The 25,565-nt window shown below is 34.2% G+C and overlaps 2 protein-coding genes across 3 annotated transcripts; both read left to right on the plus strand.

Annotated features, from left to right (window-relative positions):
* Positions 1–1,090: 1,090 nt before the first annotated feature.
* LOC113226445 (complex I intermediate-associated protein 30, mitochondrial) lies at positions 1,091–16,885 on the plus strand. The gene is made up of 6 exons (XM_026459060.1): positions 1,091–1,347; positions 6,519–6,736; positions 10,664–10,849; positions 11,853–11,997; positions 14,475–14,582; positions 16,737–16,885. Exons 2-6 carry the CDS (start codon positions 6,626–6,628, stop codon positions 16,745–16,747), a joined length of 561 nt encoding a protein of 186 aa, XP_026314845.1. The 5' UTR covers positions 1,091–1,347; positions 6,519–6,625; the 3' UTR covers positions 16,748–16,885.
* A 5,041-nt stretch (positions 16,886–21,926) lies between these two features.
* On the plus strand, positions 21,927–25,403 carry LOC113226441 (transforming acidic coiled-coil-containing protein 3-like). 2 transcript variants are annotated; one of them, XM_026459055.1, is made up of 3 exons: positions 21,927–22,081; positions 22,393–23,415; positions 25,039–25,403. In XM_026459055.1, exons 2-3 carry the CDS (start codon positions 22,465–22,467, stop codon positions 25,132–25,134), a joined length of 1,047 nt encoding a protein of 348 aa, XP_026314840.1. In that variant the 5' UTR covers positions 21,927–22,081; positions 22,393–22,464; the 3' UTR covers positions 25,135–25,403. The 2 variants fall into 2 exon arrangements, with proteins under 2 accessions (XP_026314840.1, XP_026314841.1); XM_026459056.1 differs by lacking the exon at positions 25,039–25,403 and having other exon boundaries at positions 22,393–24,500.
* Positions 25,404–25,565: the final 162 nt, after the last annotated feature.

The following is a 25,565-nucleotide window of genomic DNA, read 5'->3' on the forward strand; positions in this document are numbered from 1 at the left end:
AAAAATTATAATAAGAAAAATATAAAAAAATAAATCTGAACATTTCGAAAAATGAGGATAGGAATACCTTAGTAAAAATTTGTCTAAATCTGATCATTTTTATGAAACAACAATTATCAAATACAATCTCTTAATTTTTATAAATATTTGATTTAATCTTTTCAACATTTCCTCGTCAGGCTTATAATTGACGCATATTTGCCTATGCCTTTGGATAGACTGCTGCATCAAAAATCCCATCCTTAAAGGGGGCGGGTTATTATTAATTTACTACAAAAAATCCAGCTCCTGCAGATTACGGTAGATTTTGTCACCGTTGTCATTTGTCTACGGTAGGTGGCAAATTTATTCTGAGTACGGTGCATTTACCGTAATTACGGTGCACATGGCAACACTGACTAGTAATTATTTTTCTCATAAAAACTACATAGATGATTTATAAAAGTGACTAAAAAAGTGTTCGGATTGGTATAGTGCTATCACTTTTTTCTCAGTCGCATTAACATCTTAGATAACAAAAAATATGTTCGTAATCGATATTTACAATCTGTATTGTATTTAATCGGTCGCTATTTTGCCATGGACGGAATATATTATAGAATTATTTTGCGACGATGGTTTTGTGTTTTGGAAATTTTATTGCATTACATACTACCTTTTTTTAAATTTTATTTGCACGTGCGTATGAACATACATACATTCGTAACAATCCTACATTGATTGTAACATTGTAACAATCCTCCAATGTTGTTCAAAACCTTTGAAAATGTCAATCTAATACATCCCTAATTTATATGCTTTATGCTCGAAATCTGTCAAATTTAATTTGTCACTGTCAAATTTCGATTTTACAGATAAGAAACAAAGTTTAAATTGAATTGTTTTATAATATTGAGCGACTCTACTGTCAGCTGATTGACATTTGTAGATTTTAAGGGTTATATTTTCATATTTTATAACGTAAAACTAACAAATAAAGGTGTTAAAATGACATATATATTGGATTCAAATAATCGTGTTTGTCATTAAAAGTAATGATATTTACTATGGCATTAATTAAAACTCGTCTAAGTTCGACATTAATACTACAATCGCGTCAATACTCATTTTTAAGTCGAAAATTAGATAAAACTGTGCAATTTAAATGTGTTTACCCTGTGCAAAGTATTCAGCAGCGATGGTTATTTTGGGAGAGTGACAGAAAAGGTGGATATGATACAACGCATCAAGTTTCTATTTTTCAACATTTGAAGCATGGTTTCAAAGAACTAAAGGGAGAGTGTAAACTATGGCTGCATGAAGTAAAAGAGTTGATTGAAACTGATCCGCTACTAATAGCTAGACCAGGTAAAATTGATCTACAACGAATTTATTATGTATTGTTTAGCTGAGAGAAAAGTGTATGGTGTAGTTGCTGGACAAACCTACTGTTAATCATGTTTCAGGCACCAAAATGTTTAATTGTGCAGGTAGTTTACAAATTATGGCACAAAATACTATTGCACACATGATCAGAGGATTGTGGCCTTGTATAATATTTATCCCAGGGCCTCCTGTTGATAAAGCAAGTATCGTTTAGAAATTCCAGTGCATGATGGGCTTATAGTAAAAGCTTAATGTATTCTGAATTCACTGCCTTAGATCATCCACAATATGGTAGACCAACTACTTCGGGCTTGTAATACTAATTTGTAAAGTGAATAAAAAATATACTTAGCTATTCTTTATGTAATGTATAAAAATATTTACTAGATATACAATATTAAAGTACTGGCTGTACATCCACATGATGAGGTACTGTGTCTGCTTAACTTGCTATTTCAACTGTCTTGTCTAAAGAAATGCTACATTAGACAATATATCATGTACTCAAAAGACTGACAGTTAGGTACATACAGCTAATATTTAATGGACTGTCTGGTAAACCCAAGGGCTCGCAGCTACCATGCCGAACACATTAGCGTAGCCATGCAAAGGGGGAACGCTGCCAGCATCTTGGGCACCTTGCCATGGGGACCCAATTTTATTCATATAATTTAATCCTAGTTTTACTTTTTAGTATCTCAGCTTTTATTATACCTTATCTGTATATTTATGAAAATAAATAAAGATTAATGTATATTCTAATTTTTCGTGGCTGGAACATGTAATATACATAGAAATACCTATGACATTTTAGTTGGACTTTCTAAGATATAAGACTACGCGTAGACTTGTGTTCCACCCCTATATTGTGGATATTCCAAGGATTCGCACGAAGCGTTACGCTTCCACATTTATATGCAAACGGCTATGGAGTGGAATTCCCTGCCTGCAGACATGTTCCCTGTACGTTATAACTTGGACCTTTTCAAGGCGAGAGTGAATAGGCATTATTTAGGTGTGCATGCTCCATCGTCAACCTCACCGTCACTTTCCATTAGGTGAGATGGAGGTCAAATGCGCACCTATATTTTATAAAAAAATAAAAATAAAAAAAAAGACATCCAATAACTGTCTTCAAAGGTGTAGATAAAACATTTCTTTTGTCCATAAAAGGTGGTACCCTACATAGGTTGGTACAACTACCTTTCAAATACGTTAAGAACATCCCTTGATCTTTTTAACACTATAATAGTCTGGAAACTACATTAACCCAGAGTTTGCACGTAACCAGTATTGCTAATTGTTCAAAATCCCCAAAAATCATTGTTAAAATCCCCAAATTTGAAGAGAACAAAGTTCATATTCTCCACAAATTCCTCACATCTCGAGTTTTCATTATTTATTACAAATATATCGCTTAAAAATAATTTAAAAAGAATTAAGACACTTAAAATGTAATCATCTATTACATTTGCTCTGAATGTAAACAGAATGTAAAATATAAGGCAAATTATTAAATTAGATGACCTTAAATTGTTTATATATTTTAATGAGATTCAACATTAATCAAACTTTGAAAAAAAAAATTAAAAATAAAACATTTTTGTTTGTCTCACAAAATTAAGTAACTTAATTATTTTGTTGCGCATTTGGTGACACTATGGTTAATGTTAAAAAATATCAATGAGTAAACTAAGTTTCGATCTATTTTTAATATTTAAAGTTGATGGGTGCCAAGTGGTAAGTTGTGGTGTGGAAGTACCAACTGCTCGGCTTTGTTTATCAATAGCTGATTTCATTTTTCTTCATACCGGGGACGGGCCTAACTGGGAGAAAGGATCGCGAACTCAACACGCACCTACTGGTAATTTTACAAGGGTAGTATTTAACCGCTTACCAAAAGAGCAAGTTCTTTCACAACCAAATATGCCAATTCCCGAACAAAAGTACTGATTGCACATCAAAATATGTACTCAAAAGAAAATTAATGTAGCATTATGTACTAAAATTAAAGCATAACATTTTATCACAATGCATATCTAACATCTAAATACATAGGTATCTAATATTTCTAGCATACAACAAACGTATGACCACTTTATGAGAAAAAACATACCTATTTCACTGAAAGGTACATCAGTCTATCGGAATGAAACACCATTTTATATGACATAATGGTCTAATTTGTCCAAAACAATAAGATTAACAAAAAAAAATTAAAAAATAAATTCTTTCCAAAAATTATTTAATCTTGCATTAATAACTAGGTCTTATTATTTTACGTAATGTTTACGTAAAATTACTAAAGATGAAACGTAATTCTAATACGCGTAAATGTAAATGAGTCTATAGAAAAGTGTGTCCTGTCTATTAAATCGATTTGAAATCGTGATGAGCATCTGCATCAAATCGATTTAGTGGCATCACTATTGACAGCTGGGTGGTTGGAAACAGGAAAAAAAAATAAAAATTGTATTCAAAAATATCCGTTGAAATCGTTGCACCGAATTTATTTTGGTATTTTATTTGTTTGTGAACTAAAATAGTGATAAGTTGTGGTTTTAAGTATTGGAAGCAACTTTAACTGAGTTTACTGTCTATAGAATCAACACTCACGACGAATGTTTTCGACTAGCAACAGTGCTGAATCTCCATCCGTTCAGAACGAGAAAAACAATCTCAAGAGCATTTACTACAAGTTTACCAGTCTTTTAGGACGGGGAACTGACAATAGCGCTCGAAGTAATAAGGAAGTAATGTTATCTGCCAGAGAAACTGTCCCCTCCGACGGCAGCTACTCGACTCCAGTTTCATCGATGGCTGATCTTCTAACCATATCGCCGAAAGTAAAAAATCATGACGAACACCCCGACAGGACTAATGATCTACTCACTGGATCGGACTTTGATAGCATTTGCGATATTACTATGAACGAGGTGCCTATTTCTGATGACATGTATATTGATGCCACCAGCTTAGACTACCTCGTGAAGTGCGCTGAATCTAATCGCAATCGTAACGTTATGGATAGAGGCAAGGAGAGTTTGTTCGTCAAGTTTGATCCTCTATATGCTAAGCAGCAGCATGGCTCTGTAGCCAGTGAACAGTCACCAGATTCACCCGAATGTGATGTTGGCTATGATACTGGTAGCTCTGCATCTGTTCTTACTGACAGTCACATCATCTCGCCTAAGTATGCATTGTCTTCTGGATCAATACAGTCCGCAGGGATCAGGGATAAGCCTATGCAGGTGGTGCCACCTGTGGTGAGTGATCTTCTCTCAAAGACGTGTGTTGCTCAGGAGAGACCCACTCGTGTATTGACACGGAGTGTGTCTGCAATCTTATCCCCTACACAAGTAGCTACTGACAGGTTAATCAGCTTCACTGGTAACACTCCTCCGGTAGCAGCTCCTCGCAGCCCTCATTATCATAACTCCACTATGCATGCTGACCGTGTACATTCACTGAGAACTATTTTACACAAGCAAGACCAGGAAATACTGCAACTGTCCCAAGAAAACAAGCATTTGAAGTCTGCTTTACAAGATTCAGAATACAAATACACACACAGAATAGATGATTTAGAATCCAAAGTAAAAAAGCTTTCCGATGAGAGGGACACCCTTTTGGAAAGGGAGAATAAGTTGCTTCAGCAAGTTAATGACAAAATCATGAGCAATAAGCAAATGAGCATTGTCATGGAGGAGTACGAAAAAACTATTTCTTCATTAATTGGAGAGCAGCAGAGAGAAAAAATCCAGTTTCACGAGATTGAAGAGAGACTTACTAATGAAAGAGATCAAACTTTGAATCATTTGTCAAGCATGGAAAGTTCATTCAATGATCTACTTTCAAAATACGAAAAATGTAAGTCTGTGATACTGGAAGTTAAGGACAGAGAAAAGATCTTTGAACAAAAATTAATAGACTATGAAAATGGAATGAATAAATATGAGTCACTTTATAATGAAATCAAAAGAGTGACCACTGAAGCTCTGAACAAAGCAAATGAGACTCTGGAAAACACAAGTAAAAATCATAATGTTGAAATAATGAAACTGAATGCAACCATCAAAAAGCATGAAATTACAATTTCTTCATTGCAAGAGTCTCTTGCTCAAAAGACTAGGGACAATGAAGAGTTGACGAGAATATGTGACCAGCTCATCAATGAAGTCCGTTAATGCTTGCTGTTTACAATTTATTAAAATGTAATATTTGCATATTGGTGCTCCTTTTGTAGACATTGTTTTTTTTTTTGCTTTTCAGTGTGTAAAATTCTTGCTGTGATGAATCTCAACTTTTAATTAAAAATTTATTCTAATCTTGTTGGTATTACATATTATTTACTTTTTAGATGACATAATTGACTTTACTTCTATGGAAACTCTTGTGAATAGTATCTTAGGACATTGTAATTTTTTTTCAATATCTTTTTCATTTGTGACTATGAATATAGATAAACAAACTTTGCAATTAACTAATTATGTGATAAAGAGCCTTAAAATGTTGTGTCAATAAAATGTCTTGAACATTTTTGTGTGTCTGTTTGTATTTATTTTTAAATTAGTTAAGTAAGCTAATAGTTAAATTCATTTAATTTATAATTTGGCAGCTCATAATTTATAAGTTTATTTAAACGAAATAATTGTTTACGTCGTAATAATTGTTTGCGTCGTAATTAATTTTTATTTTGACCCTGCGTAATTAACAACGACAATAAGCTTTAGGTATATTTTTAGTTATTAAATTTTTAACTGGTTTCATCAGACATTTTTCTACCATATTTTCTACATTTTTAATAACCCTTATGTGTTATGATAATACACAGCTTTTCAAATAAAAATATTGTAAAATAGCAATTGTTTCTTTTCAGTTACCTACATACTAAGTTCCTTGCGTCAGGACGTCTTCTACCTCTTTACATCGTCAATGTTGTTTAATCCAATTGCGAATATAGTATGTTACAAAATGCAGGTTTAGCGATACTCGCCAGCACAGCGATATACGCTGCCCATTTTTTAGGATTTGTTAGTGGGTCGACACCCCTGAATAAAGAATTACGACTCTCGTCAGAACGTTAGTTGAGGGAATTGCGTTATCCTGTTTGATTCGTTTTCATTGATAATTGATGAAGCATTTATTTCCAGGTGAAACAGATCTAATTTGGTGCTTTAACGACCAAAATATCCTGGACCAATTTATAACGACTGCAGATAGCGACCATAACCAGGGTTACAGCTCCTGCAAGTTGGAAATGAGCAGTGCTGGCCGCGCGCGTTTCTATGGACAATTGGACACTAGGGTACCGAAGGATGGACGCATCAAGAAAGCTGGATATTGCGCTATGAGATCGAAGAGGATTCGGGCAAGTAAAAATAGTAATTAGTTGCTGGATAACACACTTCATTATTGAAGTAAATCCCGACGACGTTTAAATTTAGAATCAAGCATTTATTTCAATTATTGACGATATAAAACTAATGTCAAAGGCGACGGGTATTGCCACAGAAATAGATCTAGAATATTGACTTCAGATATGTTCGCTACTCTACGTCTAATTATCCTACTACGGGGAACTTCTTTGTTTGAGGCAGGCACCTAATGTTTGCAACAAGCATGTTTGCAGTTTTTACGCAGAACATACACCGTAATTTCACTTAGAAACGCAGTCAAATCACCTTGTAAACTTTCATGAGTCTTTTTCAGATAACCTTATTTAATATGATATTTATTTATTTAATATGATTGCTTGCTTACTTAGTCTGTGTTACACATAAAAAGACTATTTTACTACGTCACAGTAATAAATAAAAATTAAAAATTAAAAAAAGTGGGCAATTTCTCATTCATGGGAGCCGATTCCACGTCGCCCTAATTTTAAGAAATAAAGAAAAAATTAAACACTCGTGGAAGTCGCAATATTTCCCATCGAAGATAAACTCTAAAAACTTACACGTCGAATACATAACGTTCCTATTTATTATAAATAAACATGTTTTCTTGGGAATAGGTACAAAATGTGTTTCAATTTATCTTATCATTAGTGTCAATTCAACTAAAAGCCTCCTAATAACAAAAGTTCATACCGCATCACCTTCACCCTTCGCACACGTGAGAAGGGGCTCCTGTCGGATTGGAGTGTACACAGTGGAGTAACTTGTGCATCTCCGTTTTAGCAAAAAATGGACTTAAATACCAATTTCAGCGCTAGTGACTAAATCGTTCCCATTCATATAAAGCAATCTATCTAAATAAGTATTAAGTAATAATTTTATAAACTTTATTGTACATCAATTAGACAAAGGGAACATTAAAATCCATGCACTTTTATAACGGTCCAGCATAATTTACACACTTGACAATAAAAAATGTATCCAAATATCATTATTGTCGCTCTCATTCTTGTCTACTTTTAAGTCAAATAGTTACTTTAAGCCAATCACTTACTTGAAATATAACAATTAGATGGTGGTAGTGGTGGTGATGACGAAAATGATGGTGGTGGTGCTGACGATGATGATTGTAATGATGATGTGAATGGTAATGATGCAGATGACAATGGTGATCATGATGATGATGTTAATGGTGGTGATGATGATATATTAATGTACAACAAAGTTTATGTGACATTAACAAAACACTTTCTTAGATTTATTTATTAATGACATATAGATAGATAGATGGTCTGACACGGATGAGAAGGATTTTGGTACAAGTTATATTAAAATGTTTGCTACATGTTAAATGTTCTTTTGTAGACGATAAAATGTGTGTTATAGTAACAATTTATCATATTGTGCCGTCTTTCTCATTTATGTTTATGAGAAAATCATTCGTGTTACTGCAATCTCATTCTTGTGACCTAAAATATCGTTTTTTTTTTGTATTGAATTTAAATATTTCTGTGATTTTATAGTTACTGACATTGCTTGAACTTATTTTTACGTTCAAGGCCTTAAAACCAAAAGAAAAAAGGGTTTTACAAAAATCACTCAAAAAGTGCCATTGAAATTCGGAAAGTGAAATTCACCCTCATCCTTATAGATAGTACAATTACTTACTTGTGGGTGTGTAAATTCATGATTATATTAACTTATAATCCTTCCTTACATTACACACTATTATATATTGTAAAATCTTCTGTTTTATAATTTTTTGGTAAAATAAATTTACTATTAAATATGCCTTATTTGATTACAGTACGTAGTGAATAAGTTAAAATAAACTTTTCTGACGTATTTAACTCAAGGCGTTACGGCCTGAACAAAAATAAATCTCACTTTGGATAATTTTCTCATAATTTATAATATAAATATTTTTTATTTATATTATAAATTATTATAAATTATATTTTTTATTTATATTTATAATATAATATAAAATATGTACAGGTACATATTTTTTTTTATTTCGGTCCGATCCTGTATCAATAGTCAACATAATTTTGGTACTGTTACGTGAGGCGTACTATAAGTTTCCGGAACAAATAAGAAAAAAATACTAAAAATGGTCCGAAATGAATATTCTCCGTTAGCGTTAATGCACTTTTTCATACGAATGAACCAATTTTGAAAACATTTATGTCACTCCTCCGTGACAATCTCTGAAACATATTTTTCATACTCTTCAGGTGATGAAAATCGTTGACCGCGTAACTGGTTCTTAATTTTTGGAAATAAATAAAAGTCACAAGATGCCAGGTCGGAACTGTACGCGGGATGGCTCATAAGATCAACGTTATTCACCTTCAAAAATTAATTTGTCTGTCTGGCCGTGTGAGAACTGGCATTATCGTGGTGCAAGATGGTACGGCGTTTACGGTTATTTTTACGGAGTTGGTTAATAACTTCCGGCAAACAAATGGTCGTGTACCAATCACTATTCACGGTACAACGATTCTCCAAAGCAACAGTAGCCACGTGTCCAGTTTTATTTAAAAAAGAAGCCATCATCCGCTTAGAGCCACTTTGCACGCGCGCCACTTTGGTTGGTTTCGGCTCATCTCGAAAGACCCATACGCTCGATTGCTGCTTTGTTTTGGGATCGTAACTATAAAGCCATGTTTCGTCACCTATTACTATGTGCCACACCAAATTTGACGCCCCTTCGTTGAATCTGGTAAGCTTGGCATTGCACCAAGTGACGCGATCCGTTTTTTGAGCCTCAGTCAAATTGTGTGGGATCCACCGAGAGCACAGCTTTTTCACACCCAAATGTTTGTGTAGTATTGATTGTGTTTGACTTATGTCTATGCCTAAAGATGCCCGAATCTCAAGATATGTCACATGCCCGTCTGTTTTGATCGTACGGCACACAGCATCGATGTTTTTGTTGTTCACAGCACTGGACGGGCGACCATCACGAAATTTGTCACTGAGATTCACACGACCGCGTTTGAATTCTGCGAACCAGCTAGAAATAGTCTTCTTGCATGGTGCTTCATCGCCAAAATCAGTTTGAAGCCGTGGGATGCTCCGCTGAGCTGTTGAATTACACTTAAAGTCGTAGAAAATCATAATTCGAAAATTTTCACGAGTTAAATCCATGGTGATGTAGACAACCAATTTCTAAAATGACGCTATAATGTAAAAACAAGTGACAGTCAGATAAAACTAACTGTATTCTACAGCCAAAGAGTTCCATTTTCAAATGTTGTAATTACATTTAAATATTGTTTATGTAAGTGACCAGATCCGGAAACTTATAGTGCGCCCTATGTAAGAGATATCAAAAAGCCTTAAACTGATATAGAAAGTACCTAATGAACGTTAATGTCGATTTACATCAATATCATTATATAAATAAAACTAGAAATATCCAAAATACGCCTATAATATAATACGCAATAAATATAATGGCATAGTTGATTATTTGCTCAAGTGTGAGTTGTCCATAAAAATTAATAAAATTGATCAAATTTTTTTATTGCTGATAGACTCAGTTTCATGTGAGGATCATTTCATTGTATGAGACGAAAAAAAACATATATTAAATTTGACCTTTTTTTTAATGCTGATAGACTCAGTTTCTTTTAAAGATGATTTAATTGTAAGGCACAAAAAAATTGGTACAGCAGAAGTTGATCAAATTTAATAAAAAGATTTGTCACCTACTGTATAAATAGTTTATGGTATGGTTCATGTAACATAAATAAGATCTCTGAATCTAATTGCTATGTTATGACATCATAATATTAGTTTACTTTAAAATCAATTAGGTAAGTCAAAGGCGCACTATCAAAGAATACTCTCACACACATAATAATTGCTAATACTTATATTCTCTTTTTCAGAAATCTTTCAAACGTGAGTGTACTTTTAACTGGAATCTTTACAACACGCTGGTACTGAAAGTGCGCGGGGACGGTCGGTCTTATTTGCTAAACATATCCTGTGAAGGATACTACGATATCACTTGGAATGATATTTATCATTATGTGTTGTATACTAGAGGAGGACCTTACTGGCAGATTGCGAAGGTATAATAGACTGTTACCCTAAGTCAATGCTGTTACCTATACTTATTTCATTTAGGTGCAACCGTCTTCCATCTGTGTACAGAACTCTCTTTTTCTTGTCTGTATTGTACGCTGACAAACGTCAACATAGTAGAGCGCGCTTTCAAACTTATTAAAAATATTTAAAAAAATTACCCTTCAAGATGTTCTTTGAATTCGTTATCAGGGGGTCTACTCTCGATCTCCGTCCGACATCCGTCCGAAACAATTACTGCCAAATAAGCATAATTGACCAAATGAAAAGACGCGTGATGCGAATGAAGCTTCATACTGGATACTTGTCGTTTATTTTGTCGAATATTACTAATTTGACAGTAATTGTTTCGGACGGATGTCGAACGGAGAGTGAGAGTAGACCCCCTGGTTACAATCAAAAATGTCCCTTGTGTTCATCTTTAGTTCATGGAATTAGTGTTTATTTTTTATATTTTAAACCAATCTGTATCGTTTTTCCCACCCCAATGTGCATTGGTAACTTCATAAAAAGCTTTTAAGTGTAAATTAATTAAATTTAGCGTTACTTTCTTTTAATATTACACGCTATAGCAACCTACTGTAAATATAATTTAAGAAGATATTCCTCATAAAGTGTTTTTTCTTTTGAACATGTTTCTAATTCTTTACAAATATCACTTGATATTACCATAAAGGAACAAATCGTAAAACTGTCGGATAAGCCTCTAAAATGACTACATTACCTGACACCTGGCACTACTTAAAACAGAAGACCTTAGAGGATGGGAAAAAAGTAACAGTTAGCAGCCAATTGTTTTGTAATCTGAGGTTAGCAGAATACATACCTACTTAACTATACTAGTACATGCTGTATGTTTTCTGAATTTCTTAGTAGACGTTAAAATTAGAATGCATCATATTTGTCTGATGTAAATCTTAATATAGCTCACAAAGATTTCCTCCACACGGGAACACCTAATTCTCCAAAAATAAACATTGCTGGTTCCAGATTCCATTCTCGAAGTTTATTTTGGGCTCAAAGGGACGCGTGCAGGATAAACAGAACAGGATGCGATTAGATCGTGTCACGCACTTTGGTATCTCCTGTGGCGATAAAATTGAAGGCCCTTTTGATTTAGAAATTGAATATGTTGGTAAGTTAACTTATGCCAATTCCGTATCTGTATCACATCTATTGAATTACACGCAAGGGCAAGTTTAGAGAAACATAAAAAACGTCTGTTTTGGCCATATACCGGGTGGAAATTTGTAATGCCACCTGGAGGGAAAGTACTCTAAATACTGGAGATAGAATTTTTTTCTTAAAGGAAACATTCCTTTATTTTTTAAAAGAAATAAAACTGCATTCATAGATTTTCGAAAATTTCTAGCAACACGCGGGAATCGAACCCGCTTTTATCCGAAAAAAATACACCCTGCACTTTTATTGCATCGATCGATAGGGTTAATTATAAGAATAAAATCTCTCTCACAAAATTGATTAATTAAATGAAAAAAAAAACCATGAAATCTTAACGTATATTAATAAAACTAAAAAAATGGTAATCTGACTAATTAGGTGCTCGAAATGAGCTCCATTTTCTTGGATACACAAACTTAATCTTTTAACGAATTCATTTTGAGTAACTTTTAATAACGTGTTGTGATGAATTGTGTTACAAATCGTATTTTTAACCTCATCCTTCAACTCGTTTACACTGGCATAGGATTTAAGGTAAATTTGATTTTTAACATATCCCCACAAAAAATCTAAAGGGGTGAGATCTGGTGATCTCGCAGGCCATCTGATTGTGCCGTTTGTACCAATCCAGGTATTAAAATGGTTACTAATGTAGGCAGTAGTGACTCTGCTGTTATGGACTGGAGCGCTATTTTGCTGCAGAATTATTCGATTTCGCTTTTCCTCGGATAAAACATTTAACTCATTTCTTAAGAGATCCAGTATTTCAAGATACTTTATAGTGTTCAAATGACCTCCGTACACGTGGACTAACACAACCATATTTCTCATAATTCCGCACCAAACGTTGAAAGAGAATCTTACTTGATTGTTATCTTCATGAACACGAACAGGATTCGCTCGTGACCAATAATGGTTATTGCTGCGGTTGTACATGCCGTTATTACTAAAGTTGGTTTCGGCAGACCATACAATGGCCGTCACGATAACATTTATACTTATACTTTTTAAGCACTTGGAGTACGCGAGTGTGGTTCGTTCCACTATCTTCTGCAGCATCTCTACTTGAAGCCTTTGGAAATGCTTCGAAGTATGTTAAAACATTAAAATCGAATTCGGAATAGTTCTGTTGAGGAGTTTGCCGTCGCTTTTCGTAGCTACCCGTATTTTTTAAATTATTTACCATTCTTTTCAGAAATAATCGAGTTAGTGCTTGTCGATCCCGATATCTCTCTTCATAGCACCGCAGAGCTAAATTCACATTTTTGTTATTTTAAAAATAAGCTTCCATTAAATCAAATTGTTCTTGACATGCCATTTTTACGATGAGACAAATATGAAATTTATTTATTTATAGGAAAACTATCAGTACTTAAAAAGGTTATGTAAAAATATTCAAATGGAAATAACAAAAGACAATCCATTTTCAAATGAAACATTCTTTATTTAAATTACCTCATGCCACTGACCAAAGCAACTAACAAATATGTGCAAATTGCAATCTTCTTATCTAAATAGTACTTCGTCATTTTAATGGATAAATGACGTCAACGATTATTAACAAGTAATCTGATGGACCTTTGAGTAAAAGTGCTTTAACTTGACCCATTGAATTTATAACTCCAGATTTCATGGTTTGTAAGAGAGATTTAATCCTCATAATTGACCCTATCGATTGATTTAGGTAATAAAAGTACAGGTGCATTTCTTTAAAGATTTTAGCGGTTTCGTTTCCCGCGTGTGGCTAGCAATTTTCGAAAATCTTTGAATGCAGTATTATTTCTTTTTAAAAATAAAGGAATGTTTTCTTTAAGTAAAAATTTCTATCTCCAGTACTTAACGTACTTTCCTTCCAAGTGGCATTACCAATTTCCACCCTGTATAACATATTAAAAAATATTTTGAACATTTTATTTAAAGTCAATATTATTTTTAAGTTATTTCATTTAGAACACCTTCAGTTCGCTGTAAAGAAATAAAAACAAATTTTCTCTCCTCGTGCTAATAAAAAAAATCATATAATTTATAAACATTTTTATTAAAAAAAAGTTTAATAACGTATGCCTCCACGTACTCTGAAGAATATTTCTAACTGCTTAGGCGTGCTGAATCATGATATCTACTAATTCTTCGAGTAAATTTTATCATTCTTCAATTACTGCATTCTGCACCAGACTGATAATTAGAATGGTTCTTACATTCAATTCAATTCTCTCCACTGATGACCACAAAGGCTGTTCGAACACCCAAACATATCCCTCCTCATACTATTACTTACCACCACTGTGCGTAGTTTCAAAATTTAACTGATAATCACTTGTTCTTTGCCTCTCCATAGTCTTACCCTACAATCAATTTATTTAAAAGAATTCTGCTTTCATTGCTGAACAATATTTTACTTCCTTGATCCTTGTTTCATAAATGTTCCTGATGTTCCTGAGCAAAAGTTCGTCTATTTCAAAGATGGTATAATGGAGGTTTGGCGGGTACCAATGAGCCAATCAGCTATTTCGAACCTTCTGCGTATCGTGCGGTCAGGTACTTGACGAACTTTTGCATGTTGATTTCTGGCTTGGGCAGCCGTTATACGCGAGGTCTTTTTAAAGTAAATTGACTTGATTTGACCACTACCTAGCCCTGGAGCAAATATAGGTCTACGATGTAGGAGCTCCCTCATAAGATTTAGTCGCACCCTAAACATCTCGGGTTGTATATGCTCGGGCACACAGTCACGGGCAGGGATTTCCATTCCTGGGCAAAGGATACCTAAAGCGCTTAGTTAGTCAGAAAGGAGTATCGGCCAAGTAGGGACACAAATCAGAATATAACAGTCATCTGTTCCTGAAACATCTTTTCCTGCTTAGGACTCTATTTCTTACTTCGTACTTCTACTTCGCCTTATTGAAGAAAAAATTATGGAAACCAAAACACAATAGGAAGCGGAAACCGCTCGAAATGATTTGGTCAGCATAAAAATGGCATAAAATGAAAATAATTATCGAGTTCGTAGGTTTAAAATAATTGCAAGGAAAGTGACAAGCAAGTTATGTTCTAAATTTTAAAATAATGCTTTTAAATTAAAAATAAAATTGCCTGTAGTGTTAAACAAAGAAGTTTTATTGTTTTTTTTTACGTTCCGCTAAATATGCCACCGTGTAGGTATATGCACAATACAAGTGTTTTCAATACTGGGATTCGAAAAGTGTGTTTACAGGAGACATATACTTCTAAAAGCAAACATTTAAATAGAAGAACATAACGATTCGCCCTATTAATGGAATAGTGTATTAACTCAAAAAGTTTATTTTTTCAGAATCGATGATTGACTTCCCGCGAAAGATAATTAAAATTTATGTATATTTTAAAGTTTATTTATCACAGACATGTAAACAATTTCCTACTTGTCAAATAAAAGGAAAAATAACCTAATATTTTTTAGTAACAACTGTTTTGCCCAGAACTGGCTCGCAAAAAGTAATTTTGAGTTAAGTAGATTTATTTTATTTTTTTTCTTATAATATTTTAACGATGGTTTTATTGATTGATGATTGATTGATTGATTTTTGATGATTTTATTGCAGAGAACCAAATATTATCTTCGGCGATAGTTATAATCTTAAATTTCACATATTTTGAGTTACAACACTATTGTAATAGCAGTGGGAATTGATGATGCGATGTTCTGCGACATTTTTGCTTGATCTCCATGGTGTAGGTACTTAAGATGAGGTTAACAACCTCTGCATATACAATGATGCGTCATTATGTGGCTGAGATGAGGCTAGAAAAGGATGGTGAAGGAATATTCATAAAATATGGCATTTATGTTAAATTAGGAGAATCTTTCTAGTTAGTAACTTACAGCTACAAAGCATTTCAGCCAGCTAAAGCCGTAAAATGAAAGAGAGCCGGTTGCATTGAATTTCTGTCTGTTAGGCTCAGTGTTGCCTTTCAGTGCACTGTTTCTCCTAATTACCTCCTAATTTTTAAAAAATATGTCTACATTTTGGAAATTCGGAGAAATATGAATGAATACAAACAACAGTTTAAATGGCAACACTGAGCAAAGACAGAAAGTAATCGCACCATGTTTACTTTCGCCTCTTAAGTATCTTTTTTTATAAAATCAAGTGACAGGATGGACAAGTCGTGCGTCTTATGGTAAGCTACACGCCTGTCCATAACAGTTGCATTGCCACTCAGAACTTTAAATCGCAAAAATTTGAGGGGCACTGCTACTGCGCCCGTCACTCTGAGATATAAGTTGACAAGTCTCATCTGCCTGTAATTTCACCAGCACCCTTACCCTTCAAAACCAGACCATAGTAATGCTGACAATACTGTTTGGCGGCAGAAATAGGTAAATTGGCAGCATTTCCCAGGACGAACTCTTTCACAAGGAGCTCTACTGCTAATATCTTGCTCGGTTCCTTCCACTACATAATACTTATATCTTTCTAATTTTTTAGTGCTTCTTTTGTCCTTTCAACAGAACCCATTAGAAATATTATTTTTAATCAAGCACTGTTTGAAAATGGTTGTTAAATTATATTTGTGTTTTATTCGTCATCTCCTTACTTTAAGGCAGCCGGATAATCATGAAAAATATTTTCAACAAAATTCTGTTCTAATTATTTATTAAGTACCAGAGGAAATTGCTAAATCTCTTATGATATTCTGATTTACTTATAGGTGTCGAGTAGAGCAGAGTAACAGTTTATGCAGCACATGATAGTAAAGCAAAAGACAACCGCGTCATGAATCACAAGTAGTCTATTTGGACGCCTGTACCAAACTAAAACTATACCTACTTTTACACAATAGGATACAACAACAAACACGTTTATGAATTAAGTATCCCTATAAACGAAATGCTCGCACATAATGTTTCAGAAATTTAATTTTTTCATTTATATTTCAGGTTTAGAGTTCGATCCTACCCACGACGAAGAATTCGCCTACGAAATGTACAAAACAGATCGGTATATTGTTGGAGTTTGACATTGACTTACAATTATAGTTTGAGCATAGATTATTATTGTTGTAGTTTTAATAAATAGTTATCAACTTCAACTTGTCTCTCTCATCTCCTTGTCCTTTTTGAAATTATTGAAAGATATGTTCGAAAGTAGGACGTTTAAGTTCGATTCTGACTAAGAATCTCACAGATCCTACACTACCTAGCACATCGTGTACCTACATTCGTTGTAGCCGTAGATTGTATACACAATGGTTTAACACAATATAACATTTGAATGTCTTTAGAAAATTAAATGTAAACGTTTTGTTACAAACGTTGTGTACAATCGCGAAAACCTAAGAACTCGAAACGTTTTGTTAAGTTTATTATTATATTTCACTTCTTTAGTACCAGTTCTATAGGCGAGTGACCTATGAACGGAAACTGGTTGTGATTGTGATCTGTGAAAACTTAATAAACCACTCTGTTATCAGTTTTTTAACCGACTTGAAAGGAAGGAGGGAGGAGGTTCCCAATTCGACTTATTTTTTCTTTCTATGTAGGATGTTACGCGATAACTGGATACCGATTTACGAACTGATTTTAATTATTCATTTTTGTTGGAAAAGGGTAGGTACATCGATAGCGGTCCCATTTAAATTTGAAGAAAATATTCCACCTCTAATAATAATTCACAATCCGGTTTCACACACTTTCCGGTAACCGATTTCAATAAAACCTGGCAAACAGATGTGATTCCACGAACTTTTGCGTTCGGTTTTTTAGTACCTACTCTGTAGGTACCGAGATAATTATTCATTTCTCAATATAGGGCTCTACTTATTTTTCTAGCATATATATGTATCCTTAAATGGACAGGGCTGTATTTAACTTACAAATTGAGATTAGGTTTGTACTAAAGAGAGAGCTAGCTAAATACATGCTTTATACATATTATATATTTGTTCTGCGCTTAGAGAAGTGTTTAGAAAATATTAAGCTTTTAAAAATATCCTTGAATCGATCATTAACTGTTACTCTGAAAACATGCGTCCACATTCATGGTTTTATTAAATATACCACGAAGTAAACTTTTTTTTTTTGTTTTGTGGTATAAACAATTTACGCCGTGAAGCCGTCTTGAAGAAAATACTAGAACCAACGATAAAGACTACCTACGTATAACTACATTGAGTTCTTAGACTAGAGCTTACAACTCGGAAAGAACATTCTCAACGCTGCAACAGACACAAGTAAACTCAAGATCTGGCAATTTGCCTTTTAATAAAATTGAGACTATCAGCGCAAAAGTGGTGTTACCCACATTGTTTTTTGTTTTTTAGAATAATACTAAAGTAATAATTATTAATTTATTAGTATATGAGAGGTTTGGTTTCAAAATTGGCCAAATCCAAAAAACTGATTTTTCAAACTAAAGGATCACAACAGTGAATTGTACTTTCGTGCTTCTGAAAACTAGCTAAATCCACGTAAAGTCTATGAAAGACGGTACAGAAATATATGTCTGGTTTCAAAATTGATCAAATCTAAAGCACTTGAACTTCAAAATCAATCAAATCCGGGATACCCCATCAGCTTCGAGTATTTGGTTTGACCGAGTCGGCCATATTGTTTTCTCTTCATTTTGCGGTTTAGTCGGGCGAAGAACTTTATGCCGAGTTTCGCTAAAAAAAAAACTACCAAAATAATTGAGGCAAACGAGGTGTGTATAGCCTTCTTAGACTATTTATTTTTTCCATCCTAAACAAAACAACAAAAGTTGACACGGAAAAAATTGCTCGCTAAGCAAACTTTTCAAGTAACTCATGTTTACAACTTGCAACTTTCGCAAAACAGGGGTGCTTAATCTCAGCTTCGGGTGATATGCATTCCTAGCTCCTACCATTTTTTTTGCTATTTTTTTCTTCTTTTAGTGTGCTTATACAAGAAGTTTTTGCTAGACCGGCAACAGTACAAAATTGAAAAGGCAATGTGCGAGTTGCTGGAGGAAGCATCTTTATTTAATGATATAAACCTAATTTTAATGGTATCTACATATACCTAAGACTAAGTTTAAGAATTTAATTTTTTAAATTTAGAATATATCGAGTTCTTAGCTTTTCGCGATTGTTATTATATAGGAAATGAAACTATTTTTCCGGATTTAAATCGTGCATATTTGTTTTTTCAAACAAACCGACGTTTCGGTCCCTTTACAGGTCCCATGGTCACGGTTGACCAGTCAACAGTTCGTATTAGATTTTAATTTTAAGAATTTAATTTTTCAACAAAATTATTTTAGCTTTTAATTTCATCACTTACACAAGCAAACTGTTGCCCTTTTACAAGGCAGCCACTGTCCTTTCATTAGCAGAAATGGTCAAATCTATCAAGAGCAACATTAAAAATCGGCTAAATCCTAAGTCAGTAACATTTAATATCAGTCAAATCCTACGTTACTAACACTGCCCTCATAACGAAAAAAGACACAAGACACAACTATGCGTACTTTACACAGCAGTTGTGCCTTTTTTCGTTCCGAGGGCAGAACAATAGATCTATTAGATAATTAAAAATTTTAGACCATATTTGAATGGGACTTTTTTTACGTAGGAGTAACCTTATACCTCGTCTGAATTATACTCACAAACCTGAATAGACTAGTAAATTAAAGCAAAAGTAAATTATTCACCAGATTATGACTAATAATCATGATCTCGTGGATAATTTACTTCAATAAACATTCATGACTATCATGACTCATCAGGAGCTACAAACAGCTTTACCAAAGTAAAAGAATAACCACCTCAATTTTGTATGTCACATTAAGTTCTGAAGATGACCGCTTCTTCTCAAAAGTCCAAAAAATAACCAATATAGGCATTTGAAAGGAATCGGACAAAGAGAGAAGGAAAGAAGAGTATCCTGCATAGCATTGTCCTTTGCCTTTCCCAACGAATAGAATGTTAAAAAACAACAACAAATTATTATCTGTCTGGATTTGCTCGGACCTTTTGGAGGGAAGTGTCGTTTTTATTTTGACTTTCAATTATTTTGTGAAATCTACACTCGCGAGCAACCAAATCGACTCAAGCGCTACCTCTACATTCAAACATTGTTCTATATAAAAGTATACAACATTTCAATAAAAATAATATGCCATTTGAAAGCTTGAAACCTAAGCTTTAAAAAAACATCAATATCAATAAATAAAACAAGTACCAACATGTTCATTTGCGCAATTAGGGAGAATGGGACTAATTACTACCTACGCTACCTGCTAGTTGCGCTACCCTCTACCCCTATAAAAACCCCCGTGACCCTTGAATCCTTATCAGTTGCTTATCAACAGTTGACCGATACACATCTCCGCAACCTGCATTCATTGTTTTCAAGAAACCATGGATATCACACCTCAAGAAGCCGCTCAAGTTGTTGCCTTATTGCAACAAGGACTCAGTCAGCGAGTAGTGGCTTCCCAGCTTCACTTGAGTCAATCTGCTGTATCCCGAGTATACCGACGGTATCAAGAGACCGGAGCATTCACTCGGAGACCAACAACCAGCCGCCACCGTTGTACTTCTGAAGGAGACGACCGTTTCATTGTCTCAACCACCCTGCGAAATCGGCACCTTACGGGTGTCGACGTGCAGGGCGAGCTGAGACGTGTTCGAGGCGTAGCTGTCAGTGAGTGGACAGTAAGAAGACGTCTGAAGGAAGCCAATCTGACTGCAGGCCACCGGCAAGCTCGGCTACAGTTTGCTCGAGAGCATCATAACTGGAGCTTTGGGCAATGGCGGTCGGTCCTATTCACTGACGAGTGCAGGATGTGTCTGCGGAGAGGCCGGGTCTACAGGCGTCCGGGAGAGCGATTTGCCCAATGCTGTTTCGCAGAAACCGTTGCCTATGGTGGCGGTTCTTGCATGATGTGGGCTGGTATCTCGTTGGAGGGTAAAACCGAGCTCGTTTTCGTGCCTGGAGGAGGTCGAGAAGCGGGACTGGGAGCTGATGGGTACATCACAAATATTCTCCTGGAACATGTTGTGCCCTACGCAGGATTTGTTGGCGAAGACTTCATCCTAATGCACGACAATGCTCGATGCCACACAGCGCGCGTTACTCAGGAGTTCCTTCAAGAAGTCGATTTGCGCACAAAGGACTGGCCTGCGCTAAGTCCAGACCTAAATCCCATCGAGCATTTATGGGACGAGCTCAAACGAAGGGTACGAGCAAGAATTCCAGCTCCTTCGAGCCTGGAAGAACTGAAGGCAGCTTTATTAGAGGAGTGGGAAGGTCAAGACAACGTCAAAAAACTAATAAGATCGATGAAGAATCGATTACGTGCTGTAATTAGGGCTAGGGGAGGCAATACCAAATATTGAATTAATAAATTTTATACTTCTTAAGAAAAAAACGTGTTTTATTTGTGTCAAACTCCTTTACCCAAAATCCCATTTTTCTCCCATTTAAGTTCAGACACCGGTAATAAAAAAAAGTATACATGGATATTAATAATGACGACATTTCATAAAAGCTGAAGTTTCAAGCTTTCAAATGGCATATTATTTTTATTGAAATGTTGTATTCTTTTATATAGAACAATGTTTGAATGTAGAGGTAGCGCTTGAGTCGATTTGGTTGCTCGCGAGTGTAGTTTAAAGTGGAATAGGATAGTGCTATCGTGCCTTAAGCGAAGATTAAAACGCGAAATTATACAAATCTCGAACTAAAATACCCGTATCGGCCCGTTTTAAGAAATCCCGAGTCAATCCAAGCACGCCGCCTCAAATTGCCTATCCTCTTTGTGGCGGCCATATTTAAAGAAACATAATTCAACTTCATGTTTGGGCTGTTGGCTTTGCCAAAGCCTTAATAAATTAAAAAAAAATATATTAACTGTCAAATCTGATGTCATCATCGCCTAAGTAGTCTGTGATCATCGCTCATCGCATTCTCATTTCCAAATTTGTGTGTATTTTATTTAATTAGTGGAGCGAGGGGTACATAAAATAATACAATTGCCGACGATACCTGAATTTTGGGTGTAGTAAAGTGAAGTTTGGTTCAAACTGCTGCGGTGAGTATAGAGAAACTGTTGGGTCTCAACTCAGAACAAACGCAATTATTCCTTTTTGTCCGTATTCGTTTCGCCATGCGTGGGTTGTTGACCATATCTGTAAATCCAGTCGATAACTGCTCTGCAAAGAACAAAACTACTATCTTTCATGCGTAAATGATTGACGCATTTGAACAACTTATGCACTTTGCTATATTACTACTTTAACAAGTTTCAATCAATGTTGATTGATTATTAACGTTTGTAGAAATTTATTAACTACTGAACTACGAGTACGATTACGAGTACTTAAATCCATTTATAATTTTCAGAAGATCATGAGTACACAATTACTGGAAAAAGGTGTGTAGATATTGGGAACAGTATAATCTGTATGCAGTACCATGTCAGATACAGAGCAACACATTGTGAACTCAATGCAACAGATGTCAGTGCAACCTAACAACAGTGGCCACACAGAAAAACCTACTCAAGTTGTGACACCTGCCGTGAAACCTTCTTCAGCTAAAGTAACTCCGATTAAAGGTGCTTTGGTCTCTCCTGCTATAGCAACTATAGATAGGCTCCTGAGTCTCGGTACTAACGTGCCCCCGCCACCACCAGTCTTTACCAGACCATCAGACATGGACCCTCACACTGTCGAACAGCTACGAGCTGTCAAAGAATTACTCACAACCCAAGAAGAAGAAGCACAGAACCTAAGAGATCTGAATAGAGAGTTACGAGATCGTCTTGAGGAATGCGAGACAAAAATGAAAAAATTAACAGAACAAAATGAAGAGTATGCAGAGAAAGAGAAGGCTCTATCTAAGAGAGTGGCTGAAAAAGTGAAGAACAATAAACAGATGAGTGTTGTCATGGAGGAATATGAAAGAACAATATCTTCATTAATTGGGGAACGACAATCTGAGGCTACTCGGTGGGCTGAGGAGAGAGCCACTCTTGTACAAGAAAGGGATGAAGCTGCAGCACATTTAGCATCCATGGAACACGCCTTTAATGATGTACATACAAAATATGAAAGGTGTAAAGTCATTATACAAGGCTATAAGAGCAATGAGGAGGCACTAAAAAGATCAGTAGAGGAGAACAGTGATGTAATACAAAAATTAGAAGCAAGGTATGAAACCTTACGACAGCATGCCATGCAACAATTGAACAAGGCCAATGCTGAGTTGGATGCAGTAAAGAAAGCTCATCAGGCTGAGATTTTAAAACTAAATGCCATGCTTAAAAAGAGTGAAGTTGCGGCTTCTTCCTTGCAAGAATCACTAGCACAGAAAATCAAGGACAATGAGGAGCTGACAGCCATTTGTGATGAGTTAATTAACAAGGTTGGTTAATTAGTCACCATTCATGAGTACACACTATTTCACAGTAAGCATTTTATGTGTATATGTAGATGAATATTGTTTCAATATAAGTGTAAATGATACACAAACCTCCCATAACAAGCTAAATTACTTAAAGGAATACCATGTCTGTAAAAAATAATTTGTTATATCTGCATTAATTGTGTAATTTGTGCAATCAATCTCAGTTTTATATTTTTGTACCATTTTATGTTTTAGTTCTAAGTTTTATAACTTTTGACATTCTTTTTTATGATTATTTCAACACTTTAATGTTCATTTCAGTATTTAATTCAATTCAGTATTCATTAATGATTTACTTCATGTATGTTAAATTATGGAGATTACACATGTATTGTGATTCAAATCAGTTGTAACTTAATTTTATAAATTCATATAAATCGTCCAAAGATGTCAGTGGCTTGATTTGGATTCATAATCTCAATATTCATCATTACAAATGTTTTGTTGGCAAAAGTGTGTAAATGTGTAAATGTACAGGTGTGTTTTCAAAATGAGACATTTCAAGAAGATTCACATTTCAAGTATTAGAGAGCATTTCACACATATGAACATCGTGATTATGAATGGTGTATGAAATATAACACTTACTAGTTCGTTTAAAATAGTGTTTAAAGTTCAGCTCTCGCGTGTTTGTTAAGTTTCGTACCTAGAAACTACTGATTTTATTGAAGAATACTTCACAAGCTAGCTGCCATATTTGATTTTGAAAATTCATTTATGTTATTTGTAAAGAATTATTATAGATATTTAAACATTATGTATGTGCTTGAAGTAGTTTTATCTTAAAGAGAAGTAATAGTAGATTATTATCATTTTAAGTACTAGTTTCTATGACATCGATTATTATAAGTCTAATCTGGTACTCGCAATATCTTGGTTGGTTCTAGTCTTCGCAAAATATATTAGTGGATCTGCAGTGCAATAGCGTGTTCAAAATCAAAGTATTGTACAGTATTTACTATCAGTTAAAGTTTTAATCGCTTGTTATTGATAGATAGAGATTGGGAAGTTTCAAATTATTTGAAAATTGTAAACATAGAGTCATTTCCCCCTTTATTCAAATTTCAATGTTAGGTTTTAATGTTGATTGGTACTATTTGAAAATCGTTGAAGAATGGAATCAACGTAAATTTGTATATTCTACATACTTGAAGATAATATCAGTTCCTAGAACTGACCTAAAATGTTTTGCTATGAAAAGCATAGTAAAAGCACAGTTTTACTATAAAAAGCATAGTAAAAGCAATAATAGGATAGCCTTAAACCAATAACTTGGTTTCGCTGAGATTAATAAGCTTTAGCTTAGCTCATAAATTCATTTGGATCTATTAAGAATGAAGCTAATTTTCAATAATATTTTGCTTAAATCTTAAATAAATAATGGAAAGTAGAACTAAACCAAAATATCGAAATATGGATAGTTAATGAATATTAATATAAACAATACTAAAGTCTTACATTTTAATTTATTAACACTTATTTTGAAAATATTTGTAATGTGCCTTTGGCTCTTCACCATCCAGTCCAAGTTTCTTTGAGATTAACTTTATGGGGAAACATTAAAATGATTTCGCATTTCAGTTCATTCCGTCAAAGATGAGTCAAGTAATAAGTGGATGGAATCAACTTATGGCAAACGAAAAATTTATCAAGTTACTAAAACTTAGCTCGACCTGACGAAGTATATTCGACATTCCACGATATTATTTTTATAGATCTTTTGCGCGAATATGTTGGCTCTCCCATTTTTTTTAAACTTTATGTTAATTTTATTCTCTTTACGAAAATCTTAAATTATAATTTTGTAATAATGTACTACATATTTTTTGTATTATATTATTATGTATAATGGTATGAAGAATTCGTATGAATTGCCTATAATTTACGTAAATTAAATGAAAATAAATTGATCTTACATTTATAAATCTTTGTTATTATTTATCTTCGTTTTTATTTTGTAACCAATTTCTGAAAAGGTAGTTTTTTCTTGCTCATACTTTTAATTCTTAATAGAATATAGATTATATATAGATATAGATTTTTTGTTTCAGTATAAAACATGCAAGATTTGTATTGTGCATAATTACGTTACGATAAATAACTCACGC

This window comes from Hyposmocoma kahamanoa, unplaced genomic scaffold (assembly GCF_003589595.1).
Source record: "Hyposmocoma kahamanoa isolate Upper Pololo Valley unplaced genomic scaffold, ASM358959v1 192, whole genome shotgun sequence".
Lineage (NCBI taxonomy): Eukaryota > Metazoa > Arthropoda > Insecta > Lepidoptera > Cosmopterigidae > Hyposmocoma > Hyposmocoma kahamanoa.

Bases quoted from the DNA above. Each gene is read 5' to 3' on its own strand.
- LOC113226441 (XM_026459055.1), top strand. From the start codon at position 22,465: ATGTCAGATACAGAGCAACACATTGTGAACTCAATGCAACAGATGTCA. The intron at 23,416-25,038 runs GTTGGTTAATTA...TTCGCATTTCAG, and splicing joins GTGATGAGTTAATTAACAAG to TTCATTCCGTCAAAGATGAG.
- LOC113226445 (XM_026459060.1), top strand. From the start codon at position 6,626: ATGAGCAGTGCTGGCCGCGCGCGTTTCTATGGACAATTGGACACTAGG. The intron at 10,850-11,852 runs GTATAATAGACT...TGCTGGTTCCAG, and splicing joins CTTACTGGCAGATTGCGAAG to ATTCCATTCTCGAAGTTTAT. The intron at 11,998-14,474 runs GTAAGTTAACTT...TAAATGTTCCTG, and splicing joins TTTAGAAATTGAATATGTTG to ATGTTCCTGAGCAAAAGTTC.